Consider the following 24,627-nt stretch of genomic DNA (forward strand, 5'->3'; position numbering starts at 1 on the left):
TATTAGCAAAAAAGGGCACATTCAGATGAAAAAGCAGCCTCCTCACAAAAAGAAACAGGCGTCAGAACACAGCCCTGCTCACATGGTAAGTTTAACCCCAAGCATTTATTGTTATGACTGATATCAGTAGAACACTATATATTCACCTCTTCTCTAGTTCCAATCCATATTACACAGACTATAACAAACCATCTACCCTTATCACAACGTTTTAATGCTAGCACAAGTTAGTAATTACTTGTTCCTCCAACTGCAATCATGATTCTAAGGACTCAGCCAGTTGGACTAATTGAAAATAGACACCTTTATTTATTTTTTTTTAATAATTTGGAAAAGAACAGGCATACTAAATACATACAAAATAAAATTTAAAAAGTTACAGCAGAATGTGTTGGGATGTGCAACTCGGAGATCGCAAACTACGATCCACAAAACCTTAGCGATAGTATATACACTCATACTATACATAAGAACACAGTCATCACCTGCACACCCTGTTCTGTCAATTATGCAAACTCCTGTAATTAGAAACTGAAAATTGCCCAAGTATGTGAACAATATACTTATTCTAGTAATTGGGTTACACCAAAACATTACAATATTACAAGTTTGATAATATACTGAAAACAGCAAGCTCTATTTTAATCAAAATTGACATGTTCATTTGTAACAAATACCCACAAAAAGTGTGTAATTCAGTACGGTGAATGCAGTGACTCCGAAAAAAGGTTGAAAATGAATCGCAAGAATGAAACACAAGCAACTTCCTAAAGAGAATTTTTAGCATTTAAGAAAAGGGAGTTTTGACCTTTTATTATTTTTTTATTTTATTATTTATTATTTTTAATAATTGAAGAGTCTAAAAGTTGTAAGCTAGTCACCCAGTGCTCTTTCTGTAGTCAATGGAGAGAAAGGGAAATCTTCAGAGCATAGTCGTCTTAATCCTATGTTCCAGTATTCTCCTTCTGACTATAGGGGGAATCTAAACTAAGTTATGCTTAGTAAGGTGCCAGTGCTCTAGAAATAATCCCATGCCATGAAGATATTAACACTGCAGTAGTTTTTATAAATGCACTCACATCGAATGCATGTTAAAGAATCATAAAAAGCAAGGATTAACCATTTTTTTCAGAAACATCTTTTGCTGAGACATGGGTTTAGAAAGTTCACTTTAAAAATCAGGGTTAAGAAAACAACAAAACTATAATCTTATTTGACAGAAATGAATTATAAAGTAATCAACTTTATGGACAAAGTATTAATTTGTTTTAAATAATCTGTACCCATTCCTGTGGAAATGCCAACAGCAGATGTACTAGTGAATATCGACATAATATTAATGTTTTACAGTTACCTTTTTGAATCAGAAGGTTCAAAGTGAAATACTGCAGTTTTATTTGCCTGCTGCTCCTAGTCACCTTTACAGCAAAAATATGCTGTAATGGAAAAGCAGCATGTCTCCTCCACTATGTATCTGTAACTCTGTGCAATATGATCTGGCAGGGTAATATCTAACTTGTGTTTGAACGTATCAGTGATTTCTGACTTGTTATGCTACTATATTACATTCTTGAGTGCCTAGAGGTACTGCAGAATTGAAATTATCAAAAGTCTTTGCAATAGAAATCGTGGGCACCGTTAGTATTTCATACCCTCTCTCTAAAAACCTCAGCAGAATCAAAAAAAGATATGACCACACTTTCTGAATTATTCCTCTTAACTTAGTAACTATTTAACTTGAAAAACAGCATGCAATTATTCAATATAGACTTTTATCATATCAGTTAATCTCACAGGCTATTTAATGAGGTTATTTTTTAAACAAAAAAACTAACAAAAATGAGATACATGGCCCTTACCATAACACAAAACTTTTTTGCTAAGAGGAGGATATTTGGGGTGACATCCAGTCTGAGACTGAAGTTTCTACAAGCAAGCTAATTGTGCAGACTCCATTACCATTGGTGTAGCCCAGAGAATGATTCAGCTCACTTGTGACTAGGTGTCTGACCTCAGGGTAAACCAAATCTCATCCCCAGCTACTCAGTAAAAAAAACACTACAGGGACACTTACATAAGTCTCCAGTCGAAGATGAGATGAATACTGAATGCAGGAGGCATACTACACATACAGGTTGTTGCTAGAAAAGAATCTTATTTTGAAAAGCTAATTCCGATTGTTTTTCCATGCCATCAGGTTCAGAGATTCCCTACCTGTTGATCACCTTTTGAAGTGATCACAACTATAAACTGTTTAAAGTCAGAAGTGGTACAGAGACATACCAAGTGACCCACAAACCTCATCATTATTATACATAGGTCCTAACGGAAAGGATCCCAAAACACACAAAAGTAGTAAGACCTTTACGAAACCCAGCTACTAAGCAGCAAGAAAATGGTTTCCTGGAAAACTATTTTAAGTTCTGATACTACTATAACATAGCCCTTAAAAGGAAGCTAATCAGTCTCACCACTATTTGGCCATCAAGTATTGGAAATGGTTACTAAGAAGCACAGAAGACTGTCTTTTACAAAGATTTATAAATCAGTCTGGGACTTTTCATCTTTGGAAATGTTTCTGAACTTCTACAGATATCCTCAGAGATCTCGGAAGCAGTACTGACAGACATCCCAGATCCAGTTCCAGCTCCCTCTAAAACCAAAACTACAGTAGTCATCAATCCAGGAACTCTTCTCAGTCTTGTCAGGATCTGGAAACAGGGTAAACTGAATACATCAGTCTTATGTTCAAAGGAACAGAACTACCTCTAGCAAAAGCCCTGCTCAGAGCAAGAAATGGACAGGCTGAAGAACAGTTTCACTTGTTAACAGTGTCAGATACTAGCACGTAAAGTTTTTGACAGCAGTTTCTTAAATCTGCTACATTAATCCACTAATAGCAAATCAAAACTTTCAGCACACACAACTGGTATGACTGAATACATACTCCAGTGCTGAGGGGATTTGCCAAGAGTATTTGACTTTCTACATAATATGTAAGGGGGGGAACACACCGTGTATGGAATTCAATGAGAAAAGGCAGGAGTTTCAAATATAAGTAGAGATCCAGGAACTTCATGTGCAAGTGTTTAAGGATAATTTCACAACTTGAATCTGAAGTAGATTTTTCCATATCCCCAGGCTACCGAAAACATTAGTACCATAGGTCCTAGAAGTCTACCTTTTTTTTTCCCCTTATGTCTTCAAAATAGTAGTTGAACGCATTCAACTCAGTCTAGAAGCCAGTGGAAAGTAAAGCTGCTAGTAGTTTAAGCTCCAAAGGGGTACAAATGTTTCCATTTCAAATATGTGGGTTTAGTGTGACAAAGCACTTTAGAACAAACTGAATTAAAGCAGAGAGGATTAAGAGATGCTAACTATTGAAGTATGTTATCTCATCTATCAGGAAAAGGAACCTGATTTCTGAACATCTGCCGTTAAGCTCTGTCTTGCAAAAAACAATGGACAAAATGCTGCACTAGGAGTAAGATGGTTTGTATGAGGAATTAATTTATTAACAAAATGCATATGAATATCCCAAACAGGCCCTTCACCCTGCTTTCACCACCACCCCAACACGTTGGCTAAAACAATTTAATAAGCCCTATTACACCAAACTAGAAGGGCATCTTGTTCAGCTCTCCCACAGAAACAGACTTACAGCTTCATCAGTGTTGCAAGAAAGGAGTGCTAGAAAAGGGAAATATTTTGAATGTAGAAATGTGAGTATCAGAATTTTGCAGTATATGCGACGCTAGAATCCATTCATCCAAAGGTAAACACCCACTCCCAGGAACGGGCAAGCCATGTTTTCCTCTGGAGACTGAGATGGCAAGTCTTCAGGAGATGCAACAGTGAAGAACATCAAGTAACTCCTGAGATGCAAGCTGCATACTGTAGAAAGTCCAGAGCCTAAGTCATGTATGTCATCTGATTTTGTTCAGCAACTATTTTTGAAGATAGTCATTAAAGGTACTGGCTGCCTCATCAGATAAAAGAAAAAAAATGAAAGCTTTGCTACGCCAATCTTCCTTCTTCCTCTCCACAAAGATAATGGTACAGCATGGGTCATGTTGTCTACAGGGGATAAGGTTCTATTCTAATGGGCAACTTCTTTCTAAGCACCTCTTGTTTAATAAATTCAAGGAAAAAAAAAAAGCGCGAGATATCTCTCTCTCTCTCTCTCTCTCCAGTTGATAATACTGGAGGGTAATACAGGTGACAAAAAGGAGGGTCAGCATCACCGTGACTGACAGTCACACACCTATTAAATTCACATACATAAGACGATGCTACAGGACCTATTTCTGGTGTCACCTATTCTCCCTTTCTCCGAAAAATCAGCTTGTCCTCTCCTGACTCTCAGCACAATACCCACAGAAAGGAAAGAGTGACGACTGCAGATTTTGCACTCCATCTTTGAGTACCTCAGACTGGTGACAAGTATCTTGTTTGTATCTCAAACAGACAACATACTGAAAATGCCAGAGAAACAGGAAATCAAGTTTAACCAGTACCAGAGAACTCCTATAGAAGGAAAACCATGCAGATCCATATTCAACTATGTGCTGCCCTGTAGTAATGGAGCTTAAGAGCTTAAAGGCAAGAATGAGGGCAACTAAATCTCAGATGATTTAGGCCTTAACTTGATTCTTCTGACAAGAAAAAAGCACCGCAAAAAACACTCAGATTTTGAAAGCACTCTGATTTCTTAGCTACAATGTACAGGTCAAAAATCCCACAACTTAGGCGCTAGCAAAGAGACTGGAGGAAGCAGTAAGCCGTAACAATCTGAAAACCTCTTTGAATGTAGAGACTTTAAAGGAGAAACCGTTTTTAGAAAGGTAGAGAACTCCACTGGGTATCCTCAGGAAAAAAGCAAAGGAGGCAGCAGCAAAAAGGGCCAGGCTTCTCACAAAACTCAGGTTGAGTGCTTTTGCTAAATAGCACAGAAGTAATGCAAGAAGGGAAGATCTTAAAACCTAGAAAATTTAGCTTTTTATTCCATAACAGCACAAGTGTAGGCTCAGAGTCGGCAATCACTATTTGCTATGGAGTAAAAAAGAAAATAAAAAAAATTAAGATCTGCCACCTAGATTGGTGTTAATCACTAATAAAATACGAGCCTAAGAGATGCAGGAGAACACTTCAAGAGTTTCGCCCAGCTCCCTCACTGTAAGGAGGTATTGAAAGAACAGCATAACTGGACCCATCCACCACCCCACTTTAGATCCTTGAATATTCATCTCACAGGATGTGCACTGGAAAGGTTATGGCAAGCGGCTTCAGCAAATCTAGCCCCAGGCATTAGCCCCACATGCTGCTCAGGCAAATATAACCAGCAACTATTACACCTGCCTACATGTACACGACACGCGTATGCACCAAAGAGTCTCTGAGACCAAATTGCATGAAGGCAGGGGGAGAGGGAGAGAGACTGTCAGCCAAGCTACAGGAAGCAATTACATACATAGTCCTAGACAGATACAAACACAGAGTAAGATGAATTTGCTTAAGTAACCACAAGGCAGGTTCAAGGTACTGTACCTTCATAATGAAGCTGGTGAAGATTACAGTTACAGAACTATCGCAATTCACTTGACAAGTAACTTAGAATAACTGTTTTGTACAATCAGGTGCTCAGAGCAGTTTTTAAACCCTCATTCACATTGTAATCAGGTATTTTTTCCTATGCATAAATGCCTGGTTGGCTACCGGGCACAGAACAAGATGGGTAAGGAGGAAACAAGAGGGCAACGAAAAACTTGCTTGAACAACAGAACAGCCGCTGTTTGCAAGGTCTTCTGATAAGAGTTAAACTTTGCAGGAGAAAAATTTAAGAATATTCAGAACTAGGAGCAACTACACTGCTCTTCAGTTATCCCCATTCTCTTTTTTAAGCACTATTATGACAAAAAAGGAAATCAGTCCAAGTTTGTGAGGTGATTTAAGGCCACTGTGCTCGTGCACTGCAACTCTGAGAGCATTTTGGAATACCACCACCACACACTCCAGAACCCACAGGTCAGTCCGAGCTCTGCCTTTTCTGCACACTCCCGTTTCCCAGATCACCTTCCTCTGACACAAGTAGCTGAGGATATTTCGCTTGGGGATTGGCAATGGTGAAACAAACTTATTTGGTAAGGGTCATGTTCAAAAAGCCAGTAAAAATGATGCAGTTATTTTTAGCTGTAAATGAGTAGCTTTCAGATAGAAGAATAATGTTAGTTAATTCAAGTTTCCATTTTCTACTTCTGTAACTTTATACCAATTTTATATGTACAAACATTACAGGTTCAACAATTTTAGAAGGCAAATGACATCAAACAGAAATGTAAAAGTGGTAAAATACTTTAAAAATCAAAGTGGAACTATTCTGCTGAATTCACTACCACAAGATATTAATGTAAATAATTCAGTAGGTTTCAACAACCACATTTAGCATTAACATTTATCTTATTCTCATTTACATTAGCTAGAAATTATTAGAAGGGGTAACAAACATGGTGCAAGGCATAGGCCACATCACTAATAGCCCTGAAGTAGAAACTCTTGAGTCAGAGCAGTCATAAGCTACTATTTTAAACATATCTATTCCACACCAAGGCAAGATATCAGTCACCGTCAAAGATCTGTTGTATCATCTGTCTGATCCAATATTTTCTCCTGCTTTTGTACTTAAATACACACACACACAAAAAAAAAAACTTCTCTGAACATTCTTCTCAATTTCATACATCAATGAAAAATTCACATTAAGCTAGAATTTAGCCTGTTTCATGCCCATCAGACCTACTCAAATGTTTATTTCTACACCCTGCCTTAACTACAAGAAGCTTTACGAAAGTTGAAATTCCATCAAATAATTTAGTGAAAAGCACTCCTAACCTATTTAAAAGTAATTTCCAGTTTACTCAGTAGAGCTTGTAAATGCTTCTATGCTTACTGAACAAAAGTCTTCATTTGCTCTTATTAGGTAGAAATTGTATGCCTTGTGCATAAAATAATTGGATTCCTTTCCTCTTTATTGCTTCCTTGCAATAAAACTTTTAAAGATTGCATAAACATTTGAGAATTCCCATATGAGAAAGCAGAGTTAGTAATTTACTATAAGCCAGCAATAGGCCTGCAGATATGATCTTCCCTGACAGCTCATATACTTTTACTATAGAGGCTACTTTAATAAGTATCTATTTAAACTGTTACTCACTCAAGTGTCCCAGACTGTTTAAAAAACATTGTACAGCTTTTATATCTGACATAAGTACAAACTTAAAGTCAATATTATGAAAGCATAAATGTTAAATACCAAACATGTTGTTTACCTTCCTATAACACAGTAGCATTTTTCTCAGACTCGTAACTAAGTATGAAGAAATTTAACAATCAAGCAGACTCTTCAAAATTTCAGACAAACTTCTCTTTTGCCCACATAGCAAAAAAAAACCAGAAAACAAATATATTTCATCTTCTGATCCAATGTAGGATACTACAGTGGTATCATTTATGAAGTTGCACAGATTACAGCTTCTCAATGTGCAGACTGTCACATATTTCTAAACAAGAGCAAAGACATAGTGTGTCAACCAAAAAAAAATACTGCAATTATTTAAATGAGATTTACCTCAAACAGTTACTACCAGGGGAAAAATTAAGTTTATGACCTAAGAGTCTATTGTGATTGTTTCAATAAATTGCTCTCAGACATTGAACTACTTACCCTGATGTAGGCAGCGAATTCATGGCATCTACATCCAAGAGAAAAACAAAACAATCACTTCTTTTAACAGAAATCTGTATACCTGAGGGTCACTCAATTCAAATGCATTACTCAAGGAAAACATTTTTAAGTTGTCACTGATTCAAATTTCCACTTTAAAAAGTTGGATATATGGATTTCATAACATTTACAATGTTAGGGCAAAGTACTTGCGCATGATTTTGTATAAAATGTGCTAGATCTTTATCCATTTGAATTAAAAACTTCATGGCAGAACTAACAGACAGCTGCACCTTAATCTTACTCCATTACTATGGTTTTAACTGGGTCTAGGCTAAGGTGTTAGTAGTATCTACGAAAAGTGGATTAGACAATTCCTTTGTTGCTTCTTGACCACCCCATACCACCATTTTCTTTAAACTGAAATTAAAATGTTAGCTCAGTTTTCCTTTACTCAGGCCTTCCTGGAATACACTGGCTTACAACTTCTTTCATGTCTCAAATGCACCCGAATCAGTTCAGTACCTTTCTGGCACGAGCATCGGACACTCTCAGAAGTTGTTTTAGGCTTGTTCACAACATCGTATATAACTGTAGAAGCATAATTTCCTAAAATAAAGATGCTGTCCTTTTTTGCTGAGACTAAGTCAGGCAAAATATCTAAGATTAGATCTTGTACTTTCTAAACTGTCTTATATTTACATATTAACTACATATAATATCCATATTTTAAGCATTACGGTTGTATGTATACATTTTCAAATATGTTCTTAAAGACGAAAAGTTCAAAACAGGGTCCAAAGAATGGCAGGGGAGCGCTTTTCCTAAGCAAGAGCTAGGCACTTGAAGAAAAGCACCAAGAGACTGCGAGGTGATTGCAAGGTAAGACTCTCACAGCATGAAGTAGGAACCCAAAGCTGAGCTAGAGCGGGCCTGCAGAGAAGGGTAGATACAGTCTGAGCATGGAGGTTACAGCATTTGCCAGGGATTTGGGGGGCAGAGATTTCAGAGTTTGCTACAGCTCAAAGTTTTTGAAATGTCTGCATTTAAACCTAGAAGCAAGGACCTGCTTACAGGGACATGAAAGGCAGAGGTAAAAGCTGTTTATCAACCTTTTTCTTATTTTGTCTTGTCTAGTCATGAAACTTGATTAGATAAAACCCAGCGATACTACTTCTAATCCAATAAAAACCTGTTTCTTTAAATTTTTCAGAAGAAATCATCGTAAAGGAGAAAAACTAGACCGATACACCTTAAAACTTGGGCCGATCCAGTGTCCTATTACAACACACACAAAATCAGATTAGGGTCCGAGTGTTTTAATGCACCTCAGTTTGCAAGCTGTGAAATGCAATAAACATGTTTTGTATTTCTATAAGTTCTTTTAACTACATCTTCAATTTTAGAACCACACGTAATGGTTATTTGAGCTCAGCTTACATATTTCTCCTCCAATTTCATGGAGCTAACTAGCCTCGACAGCATTACGACAATGCAGCTGTATCAGCCCTAGTACCTCAGCTCATTCATAACTATGTGGCACTGCATTTTGTTTTGTAGATACATTGCTTTCCACACCTATTTGTGAAGGTATGGTTTTGCATTCTTTTCCTTGACCATAATAAAAGTACTTTTTGCTGAAAAACACATTTTGTATGGACCTCAAGTTCATCCAGTACTGAGACCCCACACCCTTCCCAGTCACCAGCTCAGCCTTGGGTCTCTCCAGATGCTGTGTCCTACTCACCAGCTAGTTGAAGTTTGCTAGCTGCTGCACAAACATGCAAGCGTGCAATGCAGGTGTCTCCCAGAGCTGGCCTTAGACATGCCGCCTTTGCAGGTGTTGGCTCCTAGACCCTGGTCTCTCCAGCTGCTGAGCCCCAGACCTGTAGGTCCCTCAGATCTGCACTCTCTCTCCACTGGTTGACACTAACCACCTACTCGTCAGGTAGTCCAACTTGAGGTCTGCTAGCATTTACACACAGGCACAGAAGAGACAGCAAACTTGCACAGAAGATAGTCACAAACAGAATTTGATAAAAATACAGGAGAGACTGGTGATCAAGTGCAGGGCTCAGACAAGCAACCTGCGTACATGTGACTGGCCCCTTTTATCCCCTTCTCACTCTTTTTCCATGCTTGTTCCTCCCCAGTTCACCTTGATACCTCCCTTTCCCTGCTTTTGATCTGCTGCCTAAAAATGTCATAATAAGCTTCACACAATCCCCAAATTCTTTTCCCCCCTTGCATCCCATAATAAGTTCTATAACCCCGTATGCAATCACCTGCTTACTTTCACAGGGCTCCAGGGAGAGACTTCCCATCCTTGACCTGCCTTAGGGGATTTCACAGCAGGGACAACGGCCTGATGGCCCTCCTCTGATGGACCTAGAAGGAACACATCGCTGTGCTCTGTTCTCATTCATTACATCACTCGGGTTCTGCTCCCTGTCACCATGATCCTTGCAGTCTTTGTGTTTTACTTTGACTAGCTTTTAGTCATATAACCAATACACAGTCTTACAGCCTCAAACTGAGTATTGTTTTATATGAACTACTTCTGAATTAGGATTTTTCCTAGTAGTGTTCTGTTTCTTAGAGTGTTGCACTGATACTCTGTACTGGCATCTTTTCTATCATTATGGCAGACAGAACTATACTGACACTTTATAAAGTCTAAGCATACTATATCTAGAGGTGCATTTTGAAACCAAACTTCTCTCTCAATTAGTTCCATGATAATTCAACCCTGTCAATGACAGTTAATCAGACTGAAATAATCCTGCAGCTTAATTTTTCTTATTTCTGTATCAGCCTGTTGCTTTCTTTTTCTGCTATACAAGTTAGGAGAATCAGTTTCCCTAATAATTCAAGATTCCCAGGACCAGAGAGTTGGCCAGTCAATAATAAATTAGCAAGTACTTTATCATCCTCATGTACTGTAAGTACATTCTTCTGTTTCACAAATGCAAAACCTGAGGGAGAAATATTTAATAAATACTTACATATCATTAGCTGTTCATGTTTATGACCATTAGCTATATTAGTTTTTTGTGCCAAGAAGTTTTTATGTTATTCTTTTAGTGCCATGAGCAACTATCAAAACATAACAAATAAGATAATCCAAATATATACTCTGAATATTTCCTTTCAACAAAAACATACATAATCAATACCTATGTCTACTGCCAGTTCAAGCTGGAAGACACTGATAATTGCATGAGGATATTTCTAAAGTACTTCTTGAAATCTCTTACAGTATATTACCCCTTTTAAACTACTAAAAAACTAAAGCTAGTGTTGGAGCTTTTAGTGTTGTCAGTGGCATTATCTTTTTTTTTTTTTTTAAGGATTTTTAAAAATTATTTTTTCATGTTGTCTTTTGATGGCTACACGCTTGAGTGACATACATCCCCTGAGGAGTTTAAGCATGTTCTACCTAAGCACAGTGAAATACAACGGAAAACATGCAAAGACACCCTATTGCTTTGCTCATGATCCAATAAATACTTGCATTATTTCAGGAAAACAAAGGAAGCTCGCTCGTCAAGCCTATTATACAAAACAAGGAGAGCTTATTCTTTAGAAATACTTTGAGCAATATCATTTAAATGTCTTTTTCCTGTCGTCAACTTTGTATCTCATCCAAACCTTGTTCTCCTTTATATTCAATACTGATATACCAGTATTACCTCTGTAAAAATCTCATGCTTTTTTGCTCTTGCACATCTAGACCGTCTCCTAACTAGTACAGTAATTTTTATAAAACACGAAGATTGTATATCTGCACTTTCAATGATGCATGCTCCTGTGATTTCAAATGCCTCAGTGTGAGCAAGTCTTGGTCATGTAGACATTTACCTAAGGATAGCACCAATTGGTGAATAGGACTGAATTTTCCAACAGGAAAAAGACAAATACCCTTTTCCCATCTGACGAAAAAGGCCATATTTATTTCTTAATTTGTCCACAACCAGAATTTGTAATTAGAGTCATGATAGATTACCTCCATGAAATGTAAGGCTATTTTTCAAGGCAACTCTCGAACATAAAGAACCTTCTGTTACTTGCAAAAGGAACAAACTGCACAGCTTTGGAAAGAAGAGTATCATGTTTCTATTCATATGCTTTTCTATGGATTAGTATAAGCAGCAACAAAACAACTCAAAAATAATCTGGTTTCTTCCATAACACTGAACAGATATTACAATTATAAACACAGGATAGATAGGTCTGTAAAACAGACTAAAAGCACATGAAGCCTAAACAGCTATCACTCTGCATGGGGGGGTGGGATGCAGAGAAACAGGCTGTCCTATGTCTTACAACATACTCTTAAATCTTAAGCTTAAACTTGCATCTATGTCTGAATTTGTGAAAACAAGGACTAAGTGTTTAAGACTGATGTATTCAGTCAGAGTGCAAAATCTGTTTCTATATTTTCTTCCTCTTATAACCGATTGAGACATATATTAGCATTTAAATGTATATTAAATTTTACACATTAAAAAAACATTAAAAGGCAAATCATTCATGAAGAAGGCAAATCATCTTTAGAAGTCTAGGGAAACATACATTATGAACAAATGTTAGAGCCATTTATCAGACGTTACATCATCAATAAGATATCAAAATCAAGAAAATTTTAGAATATTCATAACGTAAATTTGTATTTAAATTATCATTCTGGCCAATATTTGTACAGTCAACTTATTCCTTTAGCTTAAAAGTAACAGCTAAGTGTGTTACTTAAATTGGTGATCAAGTGGAAGTCAAAGGTTTAGCAAGCTTCCATTCTTCCACTAATTCCTACTATGCTACTTATTTTTAGAGGAGTAACTTTAGAGTGTTATTTGCTCCAACTCATTTCTCTTTGTACAAACTCATTAAGAAGACAATTTGCAACAGTTTGAGTAAGTAAAAAACATCTTCACAGAACTAACTGGGACAATACTTCCTCTTGTCCCACTAGTCCAGAGAGGCTGAGGTTTGTGAGGCTTTAGTTGTTTTATTCATTTCGGTTTGGGGGGTTTTGGGGGGGGGGGTTGTTTTTTTTTTTTTTTTTTAAAAGAAGCTACAGCAAATTCTTCCTATTTAGTAAAATGAATTTTTGACACTGCTTTCCATATGAAGGGAGAAAGCTGCTAATATGAATTGCCCCACTCCTATTTTACGGTTTTTCTAGCACTTCTTCAAAGCTAGTAACCTTACACCAGTACCTCTAACACATCTGGTGCAACTTGGTACCAACTGACAGATAGCAGCTCACCGTTATTGCTGAGTTTCAGCTGGCAAATTTAGTTTCCAATGTGAGGAAGCAAAACAGCATTTGAAATACTACCACTGAAAGATAACATCTAACTGACCCAAACCTCTCACATAATTCTAAACACAAACAAGCAGCCAATTTCAAACTCAGAACTCAATATAATAAAACAAAAAAGTAAACTTCGTGTCAAATAGTACTTCAGTTAATCAAGTTTAACTGCAGCAGTCCTGTAGAAACATTCATTATCCTGATACGTTCTGCAAGACGAAAAAAATACCTTTAATGTCAATATTAGTTTGCAAAAGTAGTTTGTAAAGAAAAAAATTAGTTTGTTCTTTACATCCTAAACATTTAACTTTACTGTCCCAATACAATACAATCTGTCTTAAAAAGGCTGACTTTCAACAAACTATATATGGTTTCATGGTAAACACAGCCCTCAATAAGCAATATTTTACACTGGAAGCATCGTGATGACACAAAAACCTCTGAAAACCTTCAAATGATGCAAAACCTCTGAAACGAACATCACAGAAAGCTATGTGGTGCTGAATCCAAGTATCTTCAAAGCATTCAGGACTGTGGACTTAGCTAACGTTGCAAGTTTATATTATTAGAAACATTTGTCAAGTCTTCAAGGGCTGTTTTTCCAAACTGCTTCTGACTTAATTCTGGACAGCTAGCATTGAAGTACATCATACTTTCTTCATTTAAAAGTTAAACTATACAGAAAGTTGGACCTTACAAAAATCTGAAAGTTTCAGGCATGTGAATTCTCTCCCTGTTTACTTTGGAAGCACACCAAAGCCCCAAGACATTGCATCTCGTTATGCCCTGAATGTTAGTGTGGACTAAAGCTGTTCTGCAGACGGACATAGAAAGGTACGTTCTGAGGAAACCTAGAATCATCCTAGCCAATGTGGAGGGGAAAAAAAAAAAAAAAACCTAATTTGCTGATTGCATGCAATTCAGTTCTCTGATCTAAATCAAATATAACACAATGCAAGTACCTTTACAAAATGAAGTAATATCCTTAATGCAACCTATTTATAGTCTTATAAACTTCCCAAACTTGAAAAAGTTTCCTGCCCATTCTGCAGACAGCATACACAGTTATTTGATCACCTGCAAGTACAAAGTCTTCCTGATTCCATTTTTTGACACTTTAATACCTATATTTATGTTTGGGGCAGACAAACTCCACAGTTCACACTTGGGCCGTGTCTCAGGCATGTGCCTAATAATCCTGGTTCCCCAGTCTGCGTGCATCCTGTCTCTCTCCCTCCTTACTTCCTTTCGGTGGGAGAGGGGCACACAGATCCCATCCTGGCACACTGCTTAAAGACCATAATCTGAAGTTTACCTGAAGTGTCCTTTTGCACTATGAGCAACAAAGATTCTACGTAGAAAAAACTGCACAGTGCTAATTTTTGTTCAGAGAGCTGTTATGAGGCTGTGGCATCCAGCCTATACACTATTAGAATATGCAGACTATGTATTTTTGTTACTGCCACCACACTGACAGTAAATTGAGCATATTCAATTACTTCAGGATGAAAAATCCTTCAGCAGATGTACTAGAAATAAGGAGGAGTTCAGTGCGAAAGAACTGGCTCAGGCAGCTCAGGCAGAGAAAAAGAACAAAGGAGATTCAATCACGGCTGGCTAGGAAAAGTTTTGACCACGTCAAGTGTGCAAAGGAATAACTAATAAGAAAGCAAAGCCCCTCAGAACTGATGAAATGGTGGGCAGGATGAAGAGGAAGTTGAAGACCGGCTGTTAAAAATTTAGCTTTTTTTTTTTTTTTTTTTTAAAGTAAGTTAAAAAAAGAGTAAGTTGGTGGTCAAACTACAGATTTTGTTCCTTCCCTATTAGAGAAATGGTCTCTTTCAATAAGCATCGGAACTTTTTTTTAAAGCTAATTTAATCTCTCTGAATTTTAATTGTGTAGAGAACTTCCAAAATTGCTTTCATTGCATGAGAGTCTCCCTTGTACTAGTATTCTTGCTGTTTGCCCTAAAGAAACATTAATCTAGCTTTCATATATCTGATTCTGAAAAAATCTTTGTAAAATACTGATAAGCTAACAAAGGCTATAAACCTCTCTTGAAAGGTAACTATCATATCCAAAAAAATAAATAAATAAGCCCATTTTCCTGGTGTTTAATTTAATATATGAATATGAATCCTGACAGATTATTACAGTAGTCTTAATATTTTAGACCATATTAGAAATTCTAAAATTAAAGATTCTAGTTTCCTGACATGATAGATCACTATATGATTTTACATATGCTGAACATACAGCATTCCAATTATTACATAGTTTTCCTGGAAAAATGGAAACATGTTGACACTAGATGCTCTGTAGTCTGTATTTGTAGTTAGTTATATTACAGCAGGTCTTAAAGATTATCTTTGTAAAGCCACAAAATACTAGTGGATCAACAAAGCCTTATATATACATTTATTTAATGGTTACAAAAAGTTCGTTGTATAAGAACAGTTTATCAACTGAGATGCATGCTGAACAGGTGTACAGGACTTCTGCATCAAATGAGGACTTCCACAGCAGGAAAGCAAACCATCTTTTCTGAGCACTACTAGCCTATTACCAACATGGAAAACTGATCAAACCAGCAGACCAGACTTTATGAAGTATCAGAAACTAAGTAGGAAGAGTGGAGTTGACAATGCTACTATCTCCTAATAAGATTTCTTCAGTATGCTCATTAGACTCAAAAAAGCCCTCTACAACTGCCAGTAGCTTGGTGATAATGCCACTTTTTTTGAATTCTGTAGATCTAATTTGGAACATCATACTGTTGGCTACTCCCAAGAAAACACTGGCCACCGGGCTGGAATCAATCCGTAACTGACACAGGAAGATCGCGTTATAATAGAAATTACCCAGTAATTTTGTTACAGAAAGTGGAACAGCCCAGAAAAACTGAGTCACAGCAAGTATTATTGCTGCTGGCTGCTCTGCAGTAGCTTGCTCTGGTTTTGAGGAAATTCTACTCTGCATTTGAAATCATCTTCAGCTAGAAGTTTCATAAAAACTGTTACCCACAAAAACTGTTTTTAAGTCATGATTATTCAGTAGAAAAGCAATTTCAATTAGAAAGCCCACCAAAGTTAAACCAGTTAAAAGGTGAATTTCTGTCCTTTTTACTCAAGGCACACTAATCAGCAAAGTACCTTTTATACTGTAATTGCACTTAAACATTAAACATTGGAAGAATGCATTTTAATGAATTAATGCTACAAGTTTCCAGCAATATTTGAAAGTGCAAGAGAAACAGGGCCAGATGTTCAGCTTGTTGAAGGCTAAAGATGACCAATTAGTCAGTAATGAAAGGCTTTTTTGCTGACGCAGGAGCAGACTAGTTGGTTCTGCAAAGCAGAGACCTGTACACAAGAACTGAAGAAGAACATTATCTTTTAGAATGCACATTTTATTTCAAGAGCTAACAAAGTCACTATAAGACATAGAAGAGAGAATGCTAAGAATTTAAGACTCGTAGGAGTATTTGACTTCTTACAAAGACATCTCATGGGAAGTTTTCTACAGCTTCAGTTTCAACTTTTGACAAGCTTAGAATCTGTTGATTTTTTTAAATCTTTATTGATTCTTCTACAGGATGGCTAAAATACTGCTTGAATTACCTCAACCAAGAAAGGTCTCAAATTCCTACTGAATTACCAGCTGCTTGGCCATGTATTTTTGATTCATCAACATTCCAAGCCTGAAAGGTCTATACTGGAAATACACTATGCAGCATGAAGGTGACCCTTATGAGCAAAACCAGTTACTTCACATAGGAAATGTTCCAAGAGCTTTTAAATTGTTTCCTTCTCCAAGAAGCTCAGAACTGGGATAAAAAGCCATCTGCCTCTTAATGTCGTTGCTGAAAATATGACACTATGGCCAAAATACTAGTATTCCCTTCCTGATTCAATATGCAAAATTTAAGATATTCTATAGACTCTATAGGATCCTATAGTCTCTAACTGGACATCAGGTCTGTCATTATCAGCCAAAGAATAATATTCATGTCTTGAATCGGCTCCCTGAAGCAGAATAATATCACAAAAGTAGCAGTGTATAATTCTGTATGCATAAAAACAGACCTTTCATGTTCCTAGCCTTCCTCACTAGTATTTTTCAATGGAAATACAAGCATTCAAGATATATGCATCTTTTCTTTAGATTCCAGAAAGTGACTGCGATTACCATATGTAAAGTTCACAGGCTTTGTCTAAAAATTGTGTATTTTGAATGATCCCTAAGAGCCTTAAAAAGCTCTAGCTTGAAGAACCTCTTAATTAAGAAGGTGACACACAGATGAGTTTAAGTTGAGCGATCAGTACTGACACATTAATAATAAAGTTTACACCAGTATTTCAAACACTTTGCAGCATCAGGGTAGTCCCTCAGCTACAACCATGCACTGCTGTCTTCTCTCCTCACCTAACCAATTATTCCTAGCCATGTGACAAGGTTCAGGCACCTTTACAAAAGAGCACCCCCCACCTCCCACAAAAAGTGAGACCTTTGGGCTTTAGAAAGTTAAAACTTCCAAACCACATTGACATTTTAAATCTGTAAATCTCAATCATATTTTTCTAAGAGACAGAATAAATCTTTAAATTTGGCTGAAGACAAAGAAACTGAGCCATTATAAAACTTCAACACTCACCAATTTTAACATTCTTATTACCTTCTTTAAACACGCATTGATCTCCTACCATATGAATAAGGATATCCTTTTCCACTAGGTCATTGAAGCTACCCAAATTGACATAAAAGCTTTCTTCTGCAATAACAGCTTATTCTAAAACTGCTTTCCAATTTCTGAAGAAAGGTATTTGTTCAGGGGAAGGGCTTGTTTGCTCCAAATCTGTATATATTTTTGTACTTTGCTATATTATGCAAAATGAGGAAAAAAATCTTAAGTTTGAAAACTGAACTGAAAGTACATCTGCAGTTATAATGTACGAAAACACAACAGCATTTTTCACAACTATAATACAGCACTACTGGAGAATAAACCGACAGATGGGGACTCCAATGCATTCTATGGACTACACAGCAGATAAGAACAAGCTAATTGATTCACTTAACCTGTGAAAAACATCTGTCTCAAAAGGAAGTATTATATTTAAAACTTAAATTATCCATTCCATCTTTATTTAACTCTACACAGAAGTGTGTGTTAAATTTCAGATGTAGCTACAGTGCTGAAGTTCCTCATTAAGCTTTAATATAGCTGCTTAAAGAAGCAGCTTAATGAACTGGTTTGTCTCATGTTCTGTGGCATGTTCTAGTTGAATATTTTGAAGCTCTTTGGATTAGAGTTACTAATTAAATTCTATAAACTGTAAACCTAGGTTTAAAATGAATTCATTTAAGAAAAATATCATATCATATACAGTGTTCAATAAAGTTATTCTAAGTAGTCTCCAAAACTATTCAGTGTCAAGTGGACAATGATCTAGAACTATCATTAGGCTGTATGATAACATTAGTTAAACTAGAAAAATAAAAACATCTGTACAAATTCATTCAGTCCATTTCTATGCTAGTGTCTTATTCCCCTTTTGTCCATTATACGTTTACTAATATTTCACTTAGTCAAACTCTCTTTCTCAAAGACCCCATTATTAAGATAATTTCTAAAATTCTGAGTAAGCTTCATCCTGATTTAGTGCTCCGTTCACTAAACAGTCCTTGTCTCCCTTGTTATGTAAATATTTTTGCAGTCCAACAAGCCCAAAAGGTCTACGGGATGCTCTACATTGGGATGAAGAATCAGTAATTTCAGATGCTTCTGCATGCTGCTGCTTGAGACTAGAGTTTTAAGTACATGTTCACAGTATAGGAAAAAAATGCCTTTTTAAAAGAAATTCAGAGATAACAATAGTACATCTTTAAAACCTTAATTATCTGAGCTTACATCTTAACAAGTGTTTCATTAGACTCACTTCCCTCTTCCCCCACACTAGCAAAAGATCCTTCATCATATGTTCAATCTCTATATGCAAAGCAAAATGAACCATTGATGCAGGCTACCTGGATTATCATTCAGATATATATTTAAGTTAAAATTTTCATTTTTTTTCAAATCCTGACAGTACATGGTCTCATACTAGATGTAATTTTGTAATAACTGAAAAAGTAGACTATTCTTACCTTTTCAACAGCTAGTTGTTTTGATGGTTTTTCTGATTCTCTCTCTCTCTTTTTCTCTTCTTTCTTTTTTTCTTTTTCCTTCTGCAAGAAAAAGTATTTTGCTAGTACTCAATAACAATGCATTTGCAATATATTTAATGCTCACAATCATACAGAATATAAATGGAAGTCTTCAGTCAGACACAAACCCTGAATTGAAAAGAACTTTCTGATCTAATTGCAAAAATGACTCATTATGCTCAAACAGTACTACTAAAAATACTGTAACTTTGAGACTTCAAGAAAATACACTTTCACTTTCTCATTTGCATTTCTGTTTATAAGCAGAAGGAAAAAAAGAAACAGTGTAGTTCTTTCTAAGCTAAGCAGATATGAGGAGAAGAACACATCCATAACTGGCCAGAAAAAAAAAAGTTTGGGAAAGGCCACGTATTTACAAAAACTAACTGCAGCTTACCAAAGCTTATTTCTTCCATATCACTTAACTGCTCTACACCACCTTCTAGAGAAGTCCTTCCAGGAGAATTTCACCTTTGCTACTATCCCCTCACTTGACATTCAGTGGTGTCTCCACAACAAGAGCGAAGTTCCACAAAGGGCCAAAGGAAACAGGACAGTGTGCCATGCCTGACTAGCACCAGAGACATTCTCAATGCAGAATTACTTGCACTGCATCATCCATCTTTCCACAAATCAAAACAGAATCTGTCCTGAATTTCTGTTTCAGAAATCTGGAAACAATGGTCAAAAGATATGAGCATGCAGATTTTGCTAGAAATTCCTCCTGGAATCTGCAAAATGTTCAGAGAAAAGTACCATGGATTTTCAAGGCACAGAATGCTTTCCTGTGGGAATCAGCTATAGAAACTATGATTTCAGCTCAGAGATGCAAAAAGACAGCTAAAATGTGATATTATAGATTTAGCATCTCAAAAGGCACTGAGAAATCAGGGATTTCTTGCTATCTTTCAGTATAAGAAAATAAGCTATCAAACGAAGGCACCACAGATTAAGGTTCAAAATAAGTTCAAAACAAAAGGAGACTATTTTCTACACATAGCATAATTAAGCTGTGGAACTTCTTGCCACAGCCTATTTAGATGCTAAGAGCTTACACAGGTTGAGGGGGCAATCAGACAATTTCATGGAAGAGAAGCCAACAACAATTACTAAATTTACAGAAACTGCCATGTGTTAGGTTATATGGTAAAAGGCTCATCTCCACCAAGGAGTACTCTCATTATTACCGATGCCAATCTCTGCGACCAAAGAACTAACACGGTAATTAGGAGGGTTTTGAACTAACCATGCAGAGACAGCAGGACAATTCTCACACAAAACCAAGCCTGCCTTTGGCACTGCACATATGAAACAACCACAGATGAGCCTGTACGCAACCTTCTGCAGACAGTTACTAATGTTTACAAACTATTCTAGTAGTACAAAAAAAGCAATACATGAGATTGACACTTAGAGAAGGAATAAAGAAAGCTCCATCAGATAAAAGTAAAACAAACAGTGACTGAAAAAAAAAAAAGGCCAACATATTTGCTAGATATTTTGACTGCGTTTTGTATTCAGAATGAAACAAGAGTTTTTACACCGTGGAACAAGAATTTGCCATCTGTAATAGAGGCGATGAGGCAGCAGCTCCTAAATGTTCTTTCAGTCAGCAGGCTTGGATCACTTTGTTCAAACCTTTTAAACAACTATTTTTAGGAAGTCTTCAAATATTGAAACAGGTTATACAATTGGCTGTGCAGCTCTAATATAAAAAATGAACAGAGCTCACCAGCCTACAAGTTTCTGTCAATGAGGATTCTTTTTAAACATCACATATATATCATTTCTACTCTGTGTAACAGATGACATTTTGGTTAAAATAGATCTAACACTACCATGAAGGGTGTTTGTTCCCCTCCTCCGCTTTTTTTTTAAAGGAACTTAAGTATCATTCATTCTTCACAACTTCATGTAACTTTTGTTTTCCAAACATGTTTACCAGAAGCATTGAGATTGCTAGCACAGTAGAAAAGTCACTACTTTTAACCACAGTGCACTTCTGGTCCCTACTAGGAATGATATCCAAGATATACAAAAATGACAGTAGCTATAAAATTCAGTCTAAAGAGACGACTGAATTGGATTAGACTTAATATCATCACCCAAGTCAGAGGACAAGCAGCAAAGAAAAAAGTTCACTAAGCACTGAAGTAGTATCTCAGGGAACTTCCCCACAGCCAGTATCTTCATAATGAGTACCTATAAGGTAATGGGTTCTTCGCATAGTTCAGTTATAGGATTGCTGTATAAGAGACACTGTGTCCCTGAATTACAGAATTGTATGTACATCGCTATGATGCCAGTCTATTAAAAAAGTGAAATGACTAGGAGGAGGAGAGCTTCCTGGGAACTGCTAGCCACCAGATCTACCCAAAGGAAAGTCACATGTCTTTCTAAGAAATTACTTTATTGGACATCTAAGTAACCTTTCACAAAACAGAGAGAAAAAGGGGAAGGTAAAAAGTTAAACGGAACTTACAAAAAGCCAACGCCAAGCTAAACAGAAAAAATATAGATGAAATACACCGAGAGTGGTACCCCAAAATCCCCCCTAAAACTTAACTTTTTACAACTAAAAGGGAACAAGTGCAAGAAAAAGCAACCAAAGCAGACTTTTCTCATGAAAGGACTCAACATACAGCACAGTATGTACTGTACATATATACTGTACAGTAGTGTATATATATACTTCAGGAAACTGTCCCCTCTTGTGTGCTGGCATTACTTCACCCTAGATCCTGTCCAGAAGCAGAGTGTTATTCAACACATGTTCTGTGAATAAGATGCAAGACATCAGTAAAGCAATTACTAACTTTACACTGTGTGACTTAGCATGTGCTGATGCAGTCACCAATCCAGCTCCAGGTCACAATTAGTGCTTGTGGAAAGACAAGGAGTACACGCTGTGGGTTTGTTTTTAATCAAATGGTAGAAATTGTGATAAACAGAAACCTCATGATTCCATTGACAGTAGCTTGCTTAGAGGTTAACACATTCACTTTTACTTCCAAGAGTGAAGGTGATTTATCTCCTTTCACCCTCCCACAAAAGGTTAAGTGATTCTTTGATGCAGAGCACAAGAAACCAGTCTTCCCTCTCAGTTCATTAAATTCCAGTCATTCTTTATCCATCCATAACACTTCAACAAGTGCTTTTGTAGAGAGAAATACATAAAACTAATGTGCATCTGTCAAAATTAGACCTTCAAGGACACACCACAACTGAGAATGACAGTATTTGTGGTTAATATAGTTTAGGTTTAATATCCCAGAGACATTCTTAGCTTCCAAAATAAGAACACTTTACTGAGCAGAAAAGTTTAGTTCACATGGCAAGCAGGACTTTGTATTGAGCACTTTCATATGTACAAATGAAACTGAAAACACATAACAAAAACTATTCCTGCAGCAAGGTGGAAAAACAATTCACCCTTAAAAGGCAGTACACTTTTTAACCAACAAATTCAGTATTATGTAAAATAAGATATTCAGTAACTGGCATTTTCATCCAAACCCCTAAACTGGAGGGAGGATGATAGAAAGAGAACATTATCAAGTTCAAATGTAAAAATAATGGTGAACTTGATTCAGAGGACCAAAGTCTAAGAAACTGAAAAATCTGCACAACATCCAAAAGCTAGGTATTTGTGAAGTTCACCTTTATGCTGTCTGAGTAGCTATCAGTAGCTTTCTTCAGAGCCTAGAAATGAAGGACACAGAACCTCCCAAAAGAGAGTAATGCACAACTAGCACGCACAAGTATTAGTACTTCTGCTACCTTGGGGTGGAAGCATGTTTGGGTTGAATATGGTGAATAAATATTATGCATTCCCACTTTGAATGCCCATTAATAACAAAAATAAAGGTCTGGACAACTGGCTGTCTGTGTGGCAATTAAAACAAACTTCTAAGGAAAAAGAATTTGTACTATGAATTAGTTCCTTTGCAACTGGAAAAATGCATTGTTACATGTCATCGATTTCTCTTACAAGCCTTAACAAAAGATGACCCCGGCTTTTCTACCTGGATGCTAGCTGCAGGACTGTCATATTTTGACATCAGATTGCCATCCAATCTTACATTCAGGTTTTACATGAATTCTTTATGCATTATCATTAGTAGAAATAAATTCTCATCTACCTTTCATAAAGTCAACAAAACCAAGACAACTTGGTTTCATTTTCAATATTCTTACGTACTGAAAAGCCATAATACTACAATTGCTATAGTTGTAGCGTAAAATTGAATTATACATTAACACACACAAAATAATGCAAATGTTTTATCGCATACCCTCACCCAAAATGTTTTGTGACAGAAGTTGGTTTGATAGAATGCAAAGTTAAGCGAGAATTTCATTTCACAGCAGGCCCTGAATTCTTGCCATTTATGTAGCTAAATTATCTTTAAATGGAAGAACATCAGCTGAAAGTTCACCAGAATTAGTATGTTTTACTTGTATTAAGACATTTTGCTTGCAACAACAAAAAACAAAGGAGAAAAAATAAGTTGTTCCATGTATCTGACAACAGAGTAGTCCTTTTTTTCCCTCTCTTAGCTAAGGCATTCTTTTACATAGTCAGAAATCACAATTAGTTAAATACAGGAGTGTTTAAATAGAGATGAAAGATGTACTCACTCACGCTTCTCTAGCTTTGCTATGGGTACCAGATTTGAAAAAAACTTCTACTATCTTGACATTCAGTCTTGTGTAACTTATATATTTATTTGATGATAAACTGGGAAAGAATTTTGTGTATAAGATTAGGGTACACCCGCTATTATTTCCATTATCCTCAATGAATGATCTCTTTTTCCTTCAACAGCCATACCATCTCAAATGCATTCAGAGGCTGAAGTAGCAAATGAAGTTAGCCTAAATATGCAAACACTGTCTCAAACTTCTAGAGGTTAACTTTGCACATCTGTATCCCATCCTCCAAGTATATGCACAGGTTTACTCCAAACATAATAGTAGTCCAGTGATCTCAACCGGACTATTTATATACTCAAAACTGCATTTAGGTTTGCAAGATCAATGACTATGGACTATGCTAAACTAAGTAAGTTACTTCATATTTTAAATACTTCCAAATATCAACTCCATGCACAAAAACACAATGCTGTCTGTCAAGTCCATGTAAATACAAACAGATAAACTTGCATAGCTCAAACACAGCCCAAATCAGATCTCAGAAGTTTAATACTGTGGTTCCAGACATTCTCTGAGCAACATGATGGACTCCTCCAACCCAAAGTTTTGCCGAAGAGTCTAACTGCACAGCATTTTCTGCACATCATCTGCCTAGGAGGACTTTAATTAAATTCTACAGAAAACTATAACATTTCAGATGTACTAACAGGACTGAAGTCTTTATAA

At 36.5% G+C, this 24,627-nt stretch overlaps 1 protein-coding gene across 2 annotated transcripts in view; it reads right to left on the reverse strand.

Moving 5' to 3' along the window:
- SMAP1 (small ArfGAP 1) overlaps nt 1-24,627 on the reverse strand; it is a 100,753-nt gene that overhangs the window by 28,013 nt on the left and 48,113 nt on the right. For both annotated transcript variants that reach the window (XM_067294120.1, XM_067294119.1), the window contains one exon: nt 19,186-19,266. In XM_067294120.1, coding sequence (XP_067150221.1) covers nt 19,186-19,266 — 81 coding nt within the window. The remainder of the gene's footprint in view (nt 1-19,185; nt 19,267-24,627) is intronic.

Source organism: Apteryx mantelli, chromosome 3 (genome assembly GCF_036417845.1).
Source record: "Apteryx mantelli isolate bAptMan1 chromosome 3, bAptMan1.hap1, whole genome shotgun sequence".
In the NCBI taxonomy this organism is placed as follows: Eukaryota; Metazoa; Chordata; class Aves; order Apterygiformes; family Apterygidae; genus Apteryx; species Apteryx mantelli.